The following is a 16,183-nucleotide window of genomic DNA, read 5'->3' on the forward strand; positions in this document are numbered from 1 at the left end:
TACAAGCTGTGCCCGAAGCTAATAGCCCTGGTGATAGCCGCTCAATAGCTGTGGTGGCGACCATAGACCGACAGATTCTGATTGCCTCTCAGTTTCGTGCATTTGCTTTTATTCGATAGTCGAGCAATTGTGTCAGAGGCCGCTTATCCTGAACGTCTACCCGTTAGAATAAGTTATCAATAAATCGGTATTCGACGGAACTTGGCAATGAACCGCACATGACCGCACGACCTAGCAATAAAATGCGTTTTAACATGAGGAGTAATCACTTTTGACGCATTCCAAAGGCTTTCCGTCGTTCAGCTCCGGAAAAAAAAACACGAAACCCGTGTCCACAGTAATATATTGGTAATAATTTTGATAACCACGCATAACAAACATATCTTTTAAAACATCAGAACGGGGAACATGAGCAAAACTTCATATTGTATTTTAAGCATTGCCTGAAAGTCGCTGTCTGGATGCCGGTTGCCTCAGGTAGAAAACCTAGACGCGCGGGTAGGAGGCCTGAGTGGCGATACCACACTGGTTGCTGCCGTTGCGGGTCATCATGATGTAGCCGCCCTGGCCCCATCTGGAGCCCCAGGAGTTCTTGACCAGCCAGAAGCCGCTGCCGTAGCCAACCACCAGTACGCCGTGGTCCAGCTGGCGGCTAGAGCAGCGCGATTCGCTGTAAATGCCGCCGGAGTAGAGTTGGAACGACTGGTGGGACGCATCAATCGCCACCGAGATGGGGCCGACGCTGCCGACAGCATCAAGCAGGGAGCTCTCGCTGCCAGACGGGATGTCCACCCAGGAGGAGAGCGAAGCGACGTTGGAGCCGGAGGCGCGGCAGGAGCCATCGCGAGCGGTGTACGGGTAAGCCGATTCCGACTCAATGCCGCCGTTGTCCCGGATGTACCTGTAAACGACGACACGCCCATCAGCACCAGACCTCACCCTGGGAGAGACCACCGGAAATGTCGAGAACGGCATAGAGGTTTGTGATGTACCATATTGCAAAAAGACCCAATTCCGTTTGGATGTTGACTGATTGCAAGTGAAATGATACCTCTCGGATAGCCGCGTTTATTTTGTGTCAATACTAATTTTAGCCTTGTGATAGAAAAAAAACTGAATGGGTCCGATAAAATTCACCACGTTGTTTTTGTCTTTGCTACCCTCCTAAGGTCAATAAAACAACAAATACCGTGCTAGCATGTTTTAACTATTTTCAGAACCCTGAACATTCGAAAATCCGCAGTTTTCCCACAAGCTACACCAGTTTTATGCACGCAAATCTATACCCATTCTCGATGACTGCCAACAAAAGCAAGTCCCTACTAGAGGACGTTTCTGACAGACACATCTATTACGAGCTGAGCGCTCTCACCGGTGAACGTGATTCTCCCAAAGTTATCAGTTGATTACTCAATACCCTCATCTCCGGGTGCCGGTAAGCAGTGATTAATACGCCTTGTATGTGGTGAGTCCCATATTAAAAAACGGAATTCGTGTCAAGGTAGATAGGGCTGAATTTGACGTTCGAGGAACAGCGACATATGCCTGGGATCAGGTAAGTCTATGGGTCAGACAGGGGGAAACGCTTGCTCGCATAACTTGGCCGTAAAAAAAACAATTTAACTTTACGGCGTTGTGCGTGAAAAAATCGACCATGCTGATGTTGATGACCGCCACTAAATTAAAAACCGCCAGGAACGTAATATCAATCTCTAAGATATGCGGCCCAATGCATAGCAGTTCAGCCTGAATACTTAGTATGTTGTAATAGCATAAATATCATAATACATGTGTATTTTAAGCCGGAGTGGCGTGGTAATAACAACCGCGTTAAACATGTTTGGGGAGATCAGTTTGGTGCAAAACGTGAAAAGTTTTACCTCACGCATAAAGTTCATTGGTACACGAGACTACTGAGTGCATCTTGGCACGAAAAGGTACACCGTTTTGTCCTTCATGCTGAGCAACTCGCTTTTTTGGGAGGAGAGAATAACAAGGGCAATCGCAGCAGACTTGCAGGACTTCAGAAAACACATAACAAATCATGGAATATGCGTACACCAGCTCCCTTCGGATATCAAGGGGATGAAACAGGTTCCAATAACCAAATGGCACGTAGTTTATGGGTGAGCTCTGTTAGACACCCGAAAGCGTTGCAAACAGCGAAAATTTCCGTGTCACAAAAAATTGTCATGCCACGTGAAGTTTGCCTTTGTAGTTTAGACAAAGTTTGTCTTGGAGTTTATCATTTTAAATCTGATAATGTAAAGCAAATTGCTGTCGCGCATTAATCCAATTACAGTTGCCCCAGCATCAAAGAAATGGTAGGTAATTACCTGTACTCTGCCTGTCAAATAGCTTTTCCCAACACTCACTTTGGGCGGCAATGTTTAAATTGTTGAACGGAAATGTTCCTCTGAGCTGACTTAGGCCCGAGTTGACGTACCGGAAGGCGGAATCCATGAGTCCGCCGTTGCATCCTTGGTTGCCGTAGGCGCGGGAGCAGTCGACCAGCTGCTGTTCGCTGAGGGAGACGAGCTGTCTGCCGGACCTCGCCCAGGCGCCCTCCAGACTGCCGGTGGCCGAGAACGACCAGCACGAGCCGCACTGGCCCTGGTCCTTGACTCCGGTCACCATGCCGTACTGGCGCCAGTCCATGCTGCTGGGAGCCTGCTTGCCGGTCGGCTGGTGGGTCTCGTGAGGCTGGCTGCTGCCCATGACGAGGCCCTTGTACGTGCGGCTCCACTCCTCGGTGGTCAGGTCAGCGAAACTGGTTCAGTGCCACCGTGAAGGTGTGCTTTCCCTCGGCATACTCCTTCATGTGCTTGTCGACGTACGCCTTGTTGTCGGCATAAACCTGCGGTAAAACGGCCGTTGGGTTGCGTGATCCCACAGTTTTTACTACGTGTTAAGCCTTTTTACCAGGAGAAAAATCGCGCTGATAGTTTTTGAGACAAGCGTTGATCTGCCACTGCGATCGAGTGTTGCGGAACGCCGCAGGGTTTACCCGCGTGACAGTTTTGCAAGACGACCTGGGCTTCTTCGTGTCCATTAAGTGTACTAACAGCTTAAATGAAAGTATGGTACATCGTGAGCATTTTTCGATATCAGAAACCTGAACTTCCCCATCTGCTCTCAAAATTGCTCTGTGTTCTCAAAGAACACGCAAGGCGGTTCCTTGAATTCCGCGCCACACCCAAGTAGGGTTATACATATGCTTCCGCCATTGGCAGCGCCTTTAGGATGCAGTTGGAAATTAGGCGTCGTACCTTCATCCTGAAGAACTCCTCGATGGGGTTGACGTAGCCCTTGCCATGTTCTTGCTTGAAGGCATTCCATTCGGACTTCTCCACAAAGGAGGACGCCGCCCCCAACGAGCAGCACGAGCACAGCGGCGCGCATGGTAATGCAATCTGTAAAGCAAAACTAAGGTATCTAAAATCGAGGCGCTATAACGCTTTGGCCGCACATCCGCAAGCAGGATTTAAGGGGTCATCAGATATGTCTTGGAACTGAATGCGGCTGCTGTTTTTGCCGATTTTGGTTGGAACTCCGCGTGCATGCACTGAGCGCATTGTATGTGTGTATTCTGTCAATGACTGTGTTCAAGGGTGGACATGCAAGGTTTTGGCAGTGCGCAAAAAATCAAGTTTGCTGTTTCCTAGAACGCCTAGATTGTCATCCGTGCAAAGTAAAGTTATTCAACTTCCACAAAAGCCCTAAAATAATGACATTGTCACCGTCGTGCGTTGTCCTGCGTCATAACACCATGGGGTAAAACGCTGCCATAATAAGACTATCATCAGATAGTGTTCTTCCCGTGCTAGACCTGTGCTACAGACCTTGCAGATTTCTGATAGAGTTAAGAGAAAGCCGCCGCAACAAGACAAAGAAAAAATTAATTGCGTGAGCACGACATAGCTTTCTGCACATTTAACTCCGCAACGGTTTTTGGCAAGGTCACTTCATGCAAAGCGAGCAGTTGTCAAGTGGAGTGTGGTACGTACCCTGGGCGATTCACTGCAGAATAACTTGCCTGCCGTACAGCCAGGTTTTATAGCCCGCCTTATCAAGTGAATAGGGCAGCCCCATTCCCACCTCCGGTACACCAATGACATTTTTTTTGTATCGATAACGCGTCCTGAAAGGTGCGCGTGCTCCCATCATTCAAGGTTATTAAAGAGGCGTGGTACCGTAATCCTGCTTCTTCTGAAGCCTCAGACCAGCGGTGTAGTTTCCTTTTCCGTTGGGGGGCCTCCAGTTCTTCCCCCCCCGCGCAAGAGCTTGGGTTACGGACCCCTAACTTTAAGGGGAAAGTGGACCAAATCTGGAGATAAACCCGCTGGTTGGCGCATTTGAGCTGAGGGAGGGATATTTCGTAATTTTTCACTGTTCAGCCCCACAGACTCGGGTGCGGCCCGAGCAAACCCTTTTCATTTTCTCACCTCTCAAGAGCATTTATAATTTCTGCTTAAGACAACAAGAGAAAGGATGTCACCACAAGAAGAACTTGATATTTGTTCAGTTCTAGCGCATTACCGACGTAATTGCTTGATGACGCGGATAAAAGCATGCGTTGATATGCACTAAAAAGTTTAAAGACTTATCATTGATTTCTCTGTCGTATTTTTAACATACCTAGCATCGATGAACGCACTAGGAAAGTACTACTGTGGTTGATGATCGGAAGTGGTTGAAATTGCTCGTGCGCTGTCACGCTGCTCCCCAGTTTGAAACACCTTCAGAGCTTTACGTTACGTCTAGAGCGACCTTCCAAAAGGGCTGTTTAACGGTGAAATGACAGTGTCCTTGGTGGTTTGCATGCACCAAAATTGTATGAGTAGTAAATGAGGTAAATGCGTGAATGAATATACATGCGCATTTGTATTGATCTTGAGTGGTTGGGCTAGACCTGTAAGCCAATTCTTTTTTAATAGGAGTCACTGTTTCTGCCCCTGAGTGTTGTGGCTCTCTTTTTTACACTACTAAATTTGGGCTTGTTAGATGCATGTGTGATGCAAACACTGAAAATGAGAAACAGGACTCTAGCACTGTTCTGGTGTATTCAATGCCTGAGTGCAGTTGAGTGCTGTGTAAAGACCAATTGCCTGCATTTAGCCTAATCTATTTGAGAGTTTGGATCACACCGCATGACCAGGTGAATTTCAGCTACAGTCCTCGTCAGGGTTGGTGCCAGAATTGTCTTTGATTTTCGGATAAATATTCTTAATTTACCAATGGCTTTGTCAGTTGAAAATGAGTCTTCCAACTTGTCAACTAGGTGGTGTTGCATCCCGGAGTTTAGAAACTATGCGCAAATTATCACCAATCGCTTTGTCTTGCATTTAACTGAAAAGACAGATTTATGACTGTCAGACTGTTGCTGACTTTCTTCACAGGTTGTCATAATGCAACATCATGTGCATGCAACAGGGGTATAGTTTTGCAAGACTACGTCCCTGTTCATTTGGGGGGGGGGGCTTAATACTGAAAAACAACAACACCTACCCTCAAGAGATTCCAACAAATGGGTTACTCTACAGATCTTGCTCAGCTTCTTCTCAAATTGAGGGGGGAGGGGGGAGGCCTATGCCAATCTTGGCAAATAAAGGCTCTCCCCTCAACTGAACAGGAAATGACACATATGGTTGGCAATGAGACTGGCAATTTCATTTTCGTTGTAAGGTGTGAGAATGGTGCAAAGGTGGATGTGCTAAACTGCTCCCTGAAGTTAAATAGTGTAACTGACCTTGTACCACTTAGTCCGTACCAATGGCTCAGTTCATTAGAGCGCCTGGCTTCTGGTCCACTTACCTGTGGCGGGTTGGGTTGGAGTCGGTTTCGGCAGCCGCTATTTCACCTTGACGGGTGTAGCCTACAGCCGGTGGCAGCGGGCACGAGAAAGCTCAGGTGACGTTAGAGAGCGGGACGGACTGTGCCACATATTGCAGCACGTTGAACTTTCTGCCATCGAATTTTGCCGATGCCATGGAATTGCGGAATGGGATGGTAGGGATCAGGATCAATCCATCCCTTGAAAAAGGTTTGGATTAAATATTAAAAAAGGAGGTGCTACTGCGGCGCCACGATTGTTGACCGCATTCCAAACTCCTCCAGCTCACATGAAATCAATTGTATCCTAAGAGCATGATGTATTTTAAAGTCGCACGTTTACGTGGGAGCAAATGTTTTGGTTAAAAAAATCAGCAGTTGCAGAACACTGTACGGAATCCAAGCCATGGAACGGCTCCGTGGACGCTACAAGCCATAAAAGATGCTCGAATATGGCGATAATTACAGGCAAAAGTACGCGTCATGCTTGTGAATAGCATGTATAGCTGATCGTGCTATGCTACGTCTCTCAGTATCCAAAGCCATTCAATCAGGCATTGGGCCTGGTCACCGCTAGACCCGAAACAATGTCCGAGCGTCGCAGACGAACACTACCGCAGTTGGTCAGCGGTTGTGAGAATCGGCTGCACAACCCTGAACTGTGCGTCCGCACAACTACGCAGCCACCGGTGATAACTGAGCCAAGCCCATTCGCACCGTGCGACCGCAGAACAACGCCCTCCGTCAAACGACAAGGATCACACCTACTGAAATGTGCTATTGAATTTTTCCCTGGCTGGAGGCCGGGCAGCCCTTCTTGCTTATTTATTTCCAGTCAACGCCCATGGCAGCAATGCTTCATGTTCTTAAAATCGGGGCTGAGACGCCCGGGTCCCTGCTCTTTCTCCCCCCCCCCCTCCCCCCACCCTTATTCCTGAGCTCCGGTCTACCAATGATGCCAAGTGATGCCAGTTGAGATGTCAACTGTTTACCTAATCCATGGGTATGCCGATCCACACAGCTCAGCAGAGTGTAAACGTCCTCATAAATTGCTTGATAATCCCAGAACACAGGTTGTGTGAAGAACATTTTTGGAAGATACCATTAAATTAAATTGTAAGGGGCCCATTCCATCGCCATGGCTTAGGATCGAACGGCAAGGAACGGCCAGCCAGTTACTCATTCATTATGGGTAATCATATGGTCGTTCATGCAGTAGCCCGCGTGCCCCGGGCGTCCAAGCAACAGCCCGTACTGGCGGGCGCGATGAGCCGTCAGGCCGTCCACGCCGCACATCATGATGCTGTTCCGTACAAGCGCTTTTGCCAGCCCAGTCATGACACAGCCGCGGCAATGGATGTGCGGCACTTGATGAACGGGGGGAAGACACTGGGCAGCGACAGCTCGCCAGCCGAGGCGTGTGCAGACGCTAGTGCACTCGGGTCGAGCTTCACCTGCAGCGTACTGAGGTGGTCACGCTGCAGGTACTGGCACACCTCGTAGGTCCTTTGGCCGCCGCACACCAAGCCCGAGGCAGCAGCGGCAGCAGCACCGCTACCGGGGCGACGGGCAGCAACAGGTCGGGCAGATTGCGGCGGAGGCCGGGCGGCAGTCAGCTGGCGTTGGCGGGGCGCGCCAGGTACGCCAGCTCGGTGGGCCCACCGCGCGGCGTTGGAGAAACAGGACAAGACAGCTACCGCTGACCCTCGTCGAACTAGGCCGACCAGAACCAGACAGGCCAGGGGTGCACCTAGTGGTCATGCCCCTGCGATCAGACACACACCGACCGTTGAAAGCTCACGAGGTCACAAACTGCCCCAAACCTCAGCACAGCTTTCTAAACATGCATGCTTTTTTCAATTCTTCTTCAATTCAAAAACAAAACAGTTGGTTCATTGCCAGCGCCGTGGGTCAACGGACCTTTGCATACGTACAGAGCAGAGAAAAAATGCACAGAGCAGGGAGGTAGAACAGCTCCAGAATAACTGGTTCGATTCCTCGTTTCCGTGCAGTGACCCGGAGCGCACAATGTATTTTTGTGAGGAAAGGTACCATATATCAAGGGGATGCTTACTGTTGTTGAAAGCCGTAAGGTGGAGTGATCAGCAGCTGCAAATGTATGATCAAAATTAGTGTCACGTCAATTAAAACACATAGCTGCCACAGCAGAAAGTCACAATTCATACACAGAGCAGAGGCGAAACAGTTTTAAAATTACCTCAAACTAGGCATCACATACCAGATTGATCTTTCTTTTCACAGTAAAGGAATCTCAGCCCTTAAAATATTAGTTAATCATGGTGTTAGTTACTTGTTTTTTACAGCTCGAAATTACCACTGGTCTAGTTCTTTGGAAGTGGCATTGGATGCAGACAGTACTTTCTGAAATTAATGGAACTTTGAGGATGTATAAATGTGCTAATCCTTAAAACTACCTGAGCATGGGTAGTTCAAAATTGTGCTTATACTTTATAATGGTTAACAATCCCACTTAACAAAAAAAAGAGTACCATGGTCAAACTGGCAAGTTACGTTTCAGAGCCAACCAGACCATTCTAAAGCCTACCCTTTGATGCAGAGTATACGGCGGAATCGTGGGATATTGACAAAAGTAGGCATATGCACCAATAGCATGCTTTAAGAAAATGTCAATATATATTTAATGAGGCTTCATCAAAGCTTCAGTTATATACAATGAGCCTACTTGAACATATGATTACTAATGCTTTTCATGCTGTCCTTTTCATAATGGTCAAAATTGGTCTTGGAAGGGAACCAGATTTCACCTTAAATGGATGCGCACCTGGAGTGAAGCATTGCAACTTAGTGTTAAAATGTTGGCAAACAAAACAGAGCGCACATATCTGTATCACAGATAGTATATAACAATACCACTGAAATGGGGAACAAACAAAGCCAGGTGGCAGCTAAATTATGGGGTGATGAGACGGCCTGGGAATAATGTTTCGAAAGGGAAAACATGACTAGCATGCATCCATGTGGAACTTGGTGCAGACAAAATGACGGGTGAAAATTCGAGGTCCCCACTCCATCCCACCAGCAGTTACACCAATGACAACAGAGATCTCACTCTCACATCACCATCACAGCGAGATTGACCCGACCATTTGACAAGCCAAACTGAACATAAGAAGCACAGATCGGACAGAGCTACGCAAATATTGCTGTCCTTGACACAAGTTCAACCATCTTCTGATAATACAAATAGTTCGTTGTTAGTATTGAAGAATAGTTCAAGCCTATCTGACTAATTCGTTAGTCGTTATTGGCGTGCTCTTCAGCAGCCTGGCTATAACAAAAATGCGAAGGCCCTTATACACATTCACCGCGAGTACGCTAATCCGCTATTTACGCCGGGAAAACGTAGATAGTGTGCTAGATTTGAGCCATTGTCAAATCTTCTCGGTGGTATCAGCTATTTTGATATTTTCACAAAGCTACCAGAATGCTCTTGGGACCCGAGGAAACTACAAGACTATAGCCGCACCCCACAGACTCCTTTTGTGAAACTATGCCCCTGCCTCGGAACTCGGATCAGTTGCCCAGGAATTCATTTCTTTGTTTGTCTGTAATGCTCGTGGCGGTGACTGATTAATGGAGAGAATTGGATAATTTATGGTATGGGACAAACTGAAATCCTCTTTCGGGCTAGATGTGGAGAACGTCGCAACTACTCTTTGCGGGCCGTCGTGTACCACGAAGAAATACATCTTCTCATGACTCGTAAGTTTGTATTGTTCTGTGTGTATCCAGACGTTTGCTCCTCATGCTGCAGGAGTGCCGTATCATTCTGACTTCAACAAGGATCCCACGAGTGTCTGGTGCAATAATTAGGGCGCAGTTTTCACAGGGGTTATGGTGAGCCAAAATTCACATCGCGTCAAAGTATTCCTGTTGCTGCACCCGTCTTCGGGTCGACGATGTATTTCCGACACGCAAATACGAATTGGGTGGGAAAAGCGTGTACGCGAAAATCACTAACATGAAGGTTTCCTGTTGTTAGACACAACTTTTTAAGGACAATAAATACCGTTCTAACAGTGCATCGTTACCCATTTCGGAGTTGCCATGCACGCTAGTAACCCATCTGATGGCTTTGTTTCACTATTTTGCTTTTGACATTGCACCGGTGTCCTGAAGAAGTGGCTTGTTTCACTCCTCACACCGCGTAACTAGAAATACGCTGTGATTAGACTTCATCAAGAAGTATCAGAACGGACCTATTTTCAGCGTTACACAGCACGGCCTAAAACTAATACTTGTGGCAGTGCTTTGTAATGTCATCAGGTGTTAGCATGCCACTCAATATAATTAAATTGTTTCGGTTTACCTAATCTGCCTTTCAACACCAATATTCCGGAAGAAGCTAGGTTTATCCTGCCAGGCTATTGGGGCGTAAAATATGCATTGCCGTATGCCATCGCTCTAGACTTTCTTTTCGGGGACCGCAGCAGTATCTTGATATAGTGTAGTGATCGTGTACACGCAACCACATGTATGTGGGTTGGGCATGAGGCAGATGACATTGGGTCCCTATCCCATTAAATCATCATCGTTGATGACTCACCTGAGTCGCGTAATCAGTCATGCTGCTTGACTTTGAATCCGTACGAGTCTTCTCTTTTTTACAGTCTGCTTTGAGTTTTGAGCTGTACCAAACATAATATCTTTATCTTTCAGAGCAATAGCAAAATATCTTTCACTCCAAGATAAATCGGCTAACCCAATTTACGGCATATTTTCATTCTGTTAATGACCAAAAAACTGAATTTAGTGTGACAAATCCTTTTCTGATCTAATCTATACGTACCCGTGTATTATGTGTATCGTGCTTTTGGCGTATGTGTCTTCTGTTTCTTTGCCTTATCATTATTTTTTAATAGAGATTCCAGGGGGGACTGGAGTAACCTGACTTTGCCCACCTTGGGTGCCTTGTATTTCTATTTGTATTTGATATCAGCTGACACTCCGCATACATGCGTGGCCATTCCGTGTCATTACTCTGAGAGATAAAACAGTATGTCAAAAAAAGAAAACATAAGGTGATGAGGGATAAAAGCGCATAACCGCATGCATGCATAAGCAGAATGAGGCTACCAAAACGCACAAAAAGGACCTGGCAGCACGCTTACAACTAGTTGAATTCAGTCGTGAGACATCCACAGGTAAGTCATTAAAGGGAATGTTCCACATTTGTAGGGCGTTTTGAACTGAAACAGCCATCTTGAGGACATTTTGATGCAGTTCACGGATATGCCCTTTTTAAGACCCAAAACGCTCTGGTTCCTGGGTTACACGCTCGCAAAGTACGGAAAGGCTTATTTACAGCCAACTTCAAGATCACCGTCTGATTAACGACGCCATAGAAACGTCATTAGATCCCGTGATATTACAGGCTGTTTTTTGTGTCTGGTCAAAACAGCATGGCCACTGCTCCATTCGCAAAGACGATAATGCTGCACATGTGGTACAGTTCACGGAAGATGATTGGCTGTCAGTAAGATTGTACTGCTGAATGCGTGTCGCGAACACAAACGTGAGTAATTTCGGGTTGTGCGACACTCGTGAATGAGTCACTTTTCCTGATTTTTAGGTCACAGGTCAATGTTATAAAAAAGAACGCCACTGTCTGCAAAAAAGTGCGGCACCCAAAAAATGGGCACTCTCGCGAAGTTATAAAAAAGAAGACGCGACGGAAAATCTATCTTTTTTCTGCTGCTGGCGTTTTTTCTTCTGCTAGCATATCTCTTACCCACAGCTCGGTTGGCGCCTTGTGTACCGTGGCACAGACCTTGCACGGGCTTATGGGGTTAGCAAGGCGTTATGAAATTAGGGAAACATTACAGTAATTTTAGATACATTTTTTCTATGTATGTCGCACATATGGTGCGACAACTTTAGATCTTGAACAAAACATTGTGTTTTACAAGATGAACCTCTTGAGTCGCATTACCATGAACCCCCATTGGAACTTTGTTTCGAAGGGAGGCCACGGTGAAGTTCGGTGTTGTGACTGGAAATCTGTGCGGAAGTTGTGAGAAAACCTCCAATTTGATAGTCCCACGAGCTGTGCAAATGTGAGATCACACTTATTTGACAAAAGAGTGTGAATCGGGGGCTCGAAATGCGTATGATCACTGGTGGTGTGTGCCAGTGGTTTGTATTGGTACTGATGTGATGGGGAGTGTGCGTGCGAGGTTAGTTCTTCTGAGAGAGAACATTGTTTTGGTATTCTTCAGTCTACTGACTTCCAATAAAATGTGATAAATTGATGCCTGATATATTGATGCCTATTGATATTGATGCCTGCCTCTACCTCTATGTTCGTGTTTGAACGTGACAAAGGAATGCTGACAAACTGAGAGAAACACTAGCACTTATGTTGCAGGGGTGCGCAAAGGCAAGTGCTGGTACTGGCACTTCATAATGATCTTGCAAACATTGTGAATCTATTGAAGTATTACAGCATGTAATTAATCCATTGCATGTCATTATATCAGCAATTCATTTCGACAGCAGCGGCTGGTGTGAGCAGGTCATTTAATCACATGCTCAGTATAAGCCCAAATTATATGGCTTTGCAAATTGTCTTTCATTAAAAAATTCTGAGCATATAGAGCGTCATTATCACCGATGCACATTGTACTGTCTTCACAAATCTTGCATGCAGGCGATCATTACTCCTGAGTAATCAGTGTCACGGTCACTGCAGCTTGCATGGAATGCCAGGTGCTTGGTGTCTTGGACAACACTTAATATGTTTATCATGAGCCTTGTGTGCACTGGCAGCTTCATTACTTCCTTGCATTTTGCCTATCCAACCATAACTACATGCAATTGTCATGGCTCCAGCCTCGTGCAATGTCAGCATGTTTGCGGTGTCCTTTCACCACATGTAAAATGCTATTGTTTTTTAATTCCTTGTCTTGTTTTGTGTTAAAGTGCTGTGGAAGGGAAGTGCAAAGTACAGCATCAAATTATTGGTGTTAATAATTGTTTATGCTCATTACACTGTCATGAAATTACTATGTTTTAACATATTCTGTTTCACTTTAACAGCTTGAGATGTTAAAAAACAACTTTTTTGTCAGGTTTATGATATTACGTCCATGCCAACTTAAAATACATGTCTTCGTTTGCTGAAGCATCAGTCACGAGCTCATAAGTTCCGTATTTTGTGAATAGGTTCTTTCACTCCTGCACGGTCTTTTTGCGATGGAATTTTTCCCTCCTACCCTTGTTCAAAAGCAGTTCTAGCTCCCTGCTTCAGTAATAACACATAGTTCGGTGAACTTGGAAAACCTGATACTAACTTCCAAAACCTGCGCAATATACGCATGGTCAGGTGGGCAATATATGACAGTTCTTTTGCGCGTCATACAGCTGTGGTCCTCGAAAACAAAGTGCTTAGCGGTGGCCACCGCTCATCGGGTGAAAGGTAACCTTGTTGTAAGTTTAATCTTGATGCCGAAGCAGGAACAGATCCCCACACGAGTTTTGATACTTACTCCAACCATTTATGTTAAAATACCATTTCAGACGAAGGGCTGGATCAGGATGAGAAGTCCGGCTGGAAGGGGTCCGAGAACTCAGTGGGCCGAGCAGCTTCCAGCAGGCAGAAGGCGACAAAGACGTCATTCTCATTGATGGGCGGCAGCTGCTGTATGTGGAAGAAAACATTGAGGCGCTGCTACTGCTGGCGCTTACCCATTCCGTTTTCAGCCGTCAATTTGCAAAAAATGTGGCCCAGCTGGCATGCTTATTCGGAAAATTGTGATGCATATGCGTTGGGGGCACTTTGGAGACCAACCTCGAAATTGACCTGGGTTGACCTTATTTGACCCGAAGGTCATGACCTAGGTAAAATAAACTTCAACCTGCGTCAGTTCAGGTACAGGCCAACACACTCTGTAAATTTGGTGTCTCTAGTTCTCTTAATTCCTGAGACCTCAGAAAGGGAGGGGGGTAAATTGACCCCTAACCCCACCCGAGCCAACGGTATCCAACTGTCCATCCGGACACGTGTTAAAGATGCTGATGTAAATGTGAGATATGATGAAGTAAGCTCACTTATAACCATTGGTATAGTTTGAAGTGGAAACGACTGCTATAGACAACAGAATTTATCTGCTAAGTAATTATGCTTCTAAATACGTCGTGGTTTGATTACGTCATCGTACATCGCATAACACTGATTGAGAGCCAACTGACGACCGTCAGATCCGGAAATCGTGCTTACGAACACCAGATATGAACGACTAGACAACTACATTTACTTGATCGCCGCGTGACTAATTGAGGGGACGATATTTTGGCGCCACATAAATACGGTATTTTGGCGCCACGGACCTTGAAATAGTCTCCACGAAAAAAGCGCGCGTCTTCGCGGGCGTGTTGTTCAGAAACGTTAGGCCTTAAGAAGGGCAGGGCGTGTAAACGACTCCGAATAATATTCAAGGTGGATATTTCATTGCAAACACCCATGGAAATGTGGCACACTGCCCTTTAAGCACTGTTTCGTACCCATGAGCGATGACTCTAAAGAACCGAACATCATTAACGGCCGCTCATGAAAGACTGATTTCGCCCCTGCCAAGACTAGAGAGACCCCTATATGAGTTAAAAAGTTGCATGCCGTATTTTCGTAGAGAACGATCCGCATGATGTTGTTCATTGTCACCGCTGCATGACACATGAAAATAAATCTGGTATCATTAAGCCAGATCCGAGCGGTAATGCAGCTGAACGGCGTATAAGTGAGAAGACGCGCCGTATTTGTGACATACATGAGGTTCAGTTATACATGCACATAGCTTGCTCGAAAACCTGATTGTATACGCATGCTCTACAACCAGTGCTCTTCATGCCTAAGTTACAAGGAACCGTTGGGCCGTGGAACACGCCGTTTAGGGTGTTGGACGCCCTCGTGAGCGGATATATATATATATATATATATATATATATATATATTACTCATACTTATGAAACTATGGTGAATAGGTTCAAAGTAAACAACAACAAAAAAACGCTAACGTTAACTTGCTACGTAGAAATGTCGTTGGTTTTCTCGATGAATGTTCGTATTCGTTGCAACTTCTCTTTGTTGAGCAATGACACATCTGTCGTCTTTTTAAGACACAATACGAACACAAGTAAAACTAACGCAAATGTGCACCGGGACTGAATCTCATCTCTGAACATCTGCCGGTCAACTGTGTCGTAAGCATGGCAACACTGGGTGTATATTTTAGGCAAAAGGTACACTAGTTGAACTAGTAACCGAGATGAATAGCATTTGTACGCTGGCAATATTTACTAGTATAGGCTGGCAGTAAACTGCACGTAGTCGCATGACCAGGTGTTGAAAGGGATTTCGTAACGGACAAGTCGCATTCGATGAGGCTTTGAAAAAGCGTCTTCTCGTTCAGCTGCAAACAAGCCCAAACACACGTTTCTCAATAATATATTGGTGATGGCTTTAGAAATCATGCATAGCAAGGAAAGTTTTGATATTCCAGACGGAAGGAAAACATTTGAGTTCCACAACGTGTCTTCAAGCATTGTTCTTGCCTTCGTCTGGATGCTGTTTTTATCAGGCACGCAGTCTAAACACGTGGATAGGAGGCCTGGGTGGCAATACCGCACTGGTTGCTGCCGTTGCGGGTCATCATGATGTAACCGCCCTGGCCCCATCTGGAGCCCCAGGAGTTCTTGACCAGCCAGAAGCCGCTGCCGTAGCCAACCACCAGCACGCCGTGGTCCAGCTGGCGGCTAGAGCAGCGCGGTTCGTTGTAGATGCCGCCGGAGTAGAGTTGGAACGACTGGTGGGACGCATCAATCGCCACCGAGACGGGGCCGACGCCGCCGGCAGCATCAAGCAGGGAGCTCTCGCTGCCGGACGGGATGTCCACCCAGGAGGAGAGCGAAGCGACGTTGGAGCCGGAGGCGCGGCAGGAGCCATCGCGAGCGGTGTACGGGTAAGCCGATTCCGACTCAATGCCACCGTTGTCCCGGATGTACCTGTAAGCGACGACATGCCCATCAGCACCAGACCTCACCCTGGGAGAGACCACCGGAAGAGTAACGAACGGCACGGAGATTTGCAATGCACCTTAATCTAAATGTGATTTCGGCCCTTGGAATCTCCTATGGGGCTAATGCCCCTTCCGGTTAGAGCAAATATCATATATTCAGGATGCTTTGGATCCTGCACACGATATTTATTCCGCGGTAAATCATACAAACTGTCATATTTTTGCTATCTTTGGTTTGCTGTCGGACCATCACCGCATGCTCTTCCAATCAGGTGACGTAATGTGATAGTGCTGTG

At 46.5% G+C, this 16,183-nt stretch overlaps 1 protein-coding gene and 1 pseudogene across 1 annotated transcript; both read right to left on the reverse strand.

The window, feature by feature from the left end:
- Window positions 1–326: 326 nt before the first annotated feature.
- Window positions 327–3,364, reverse strand: LOC119106874 (procathepsin L-like; annotated as a pseudogene).
- An 11,992-nt stretch (window positions 3,365–15,356) lies between these two features.
- Window positions 15,357–15,912, reverse strand: LOC119106875 (procathepsin L-like; the record flags this gene model as incomplete). The annotated part of the gene is made up of 1 exon (XM_037230210.1): window positions 15,357–15,912. A coding segment is annotated over one exon (454 nt), but the record flags the coding sequence as incomplete, so codon positions are not given.
- Window positions 15,913–16,183: the final 271 nt, after the last annotated feature.

The sequence above is a fragment of the Pollicipes pollicipes genome, unplaced genomic scaffold (genome assembly GCF_011947565.3).
Source record: "Pollicipes pollicipes isolate AB1234 unplaced genomic scaffold, Ppol_2.1 Scaffold_6295;HRSCAF=7463_pilon_pilon_pilon, whole genome shotgun sequence".
Taxonomy (NCBI): Eukaryota; Metazoa; Arthropoda; class Thecostraca; order Pollicipedomorpha; family Pollicipedidae; genus Pollicipes; species Pollicipes pollicipes.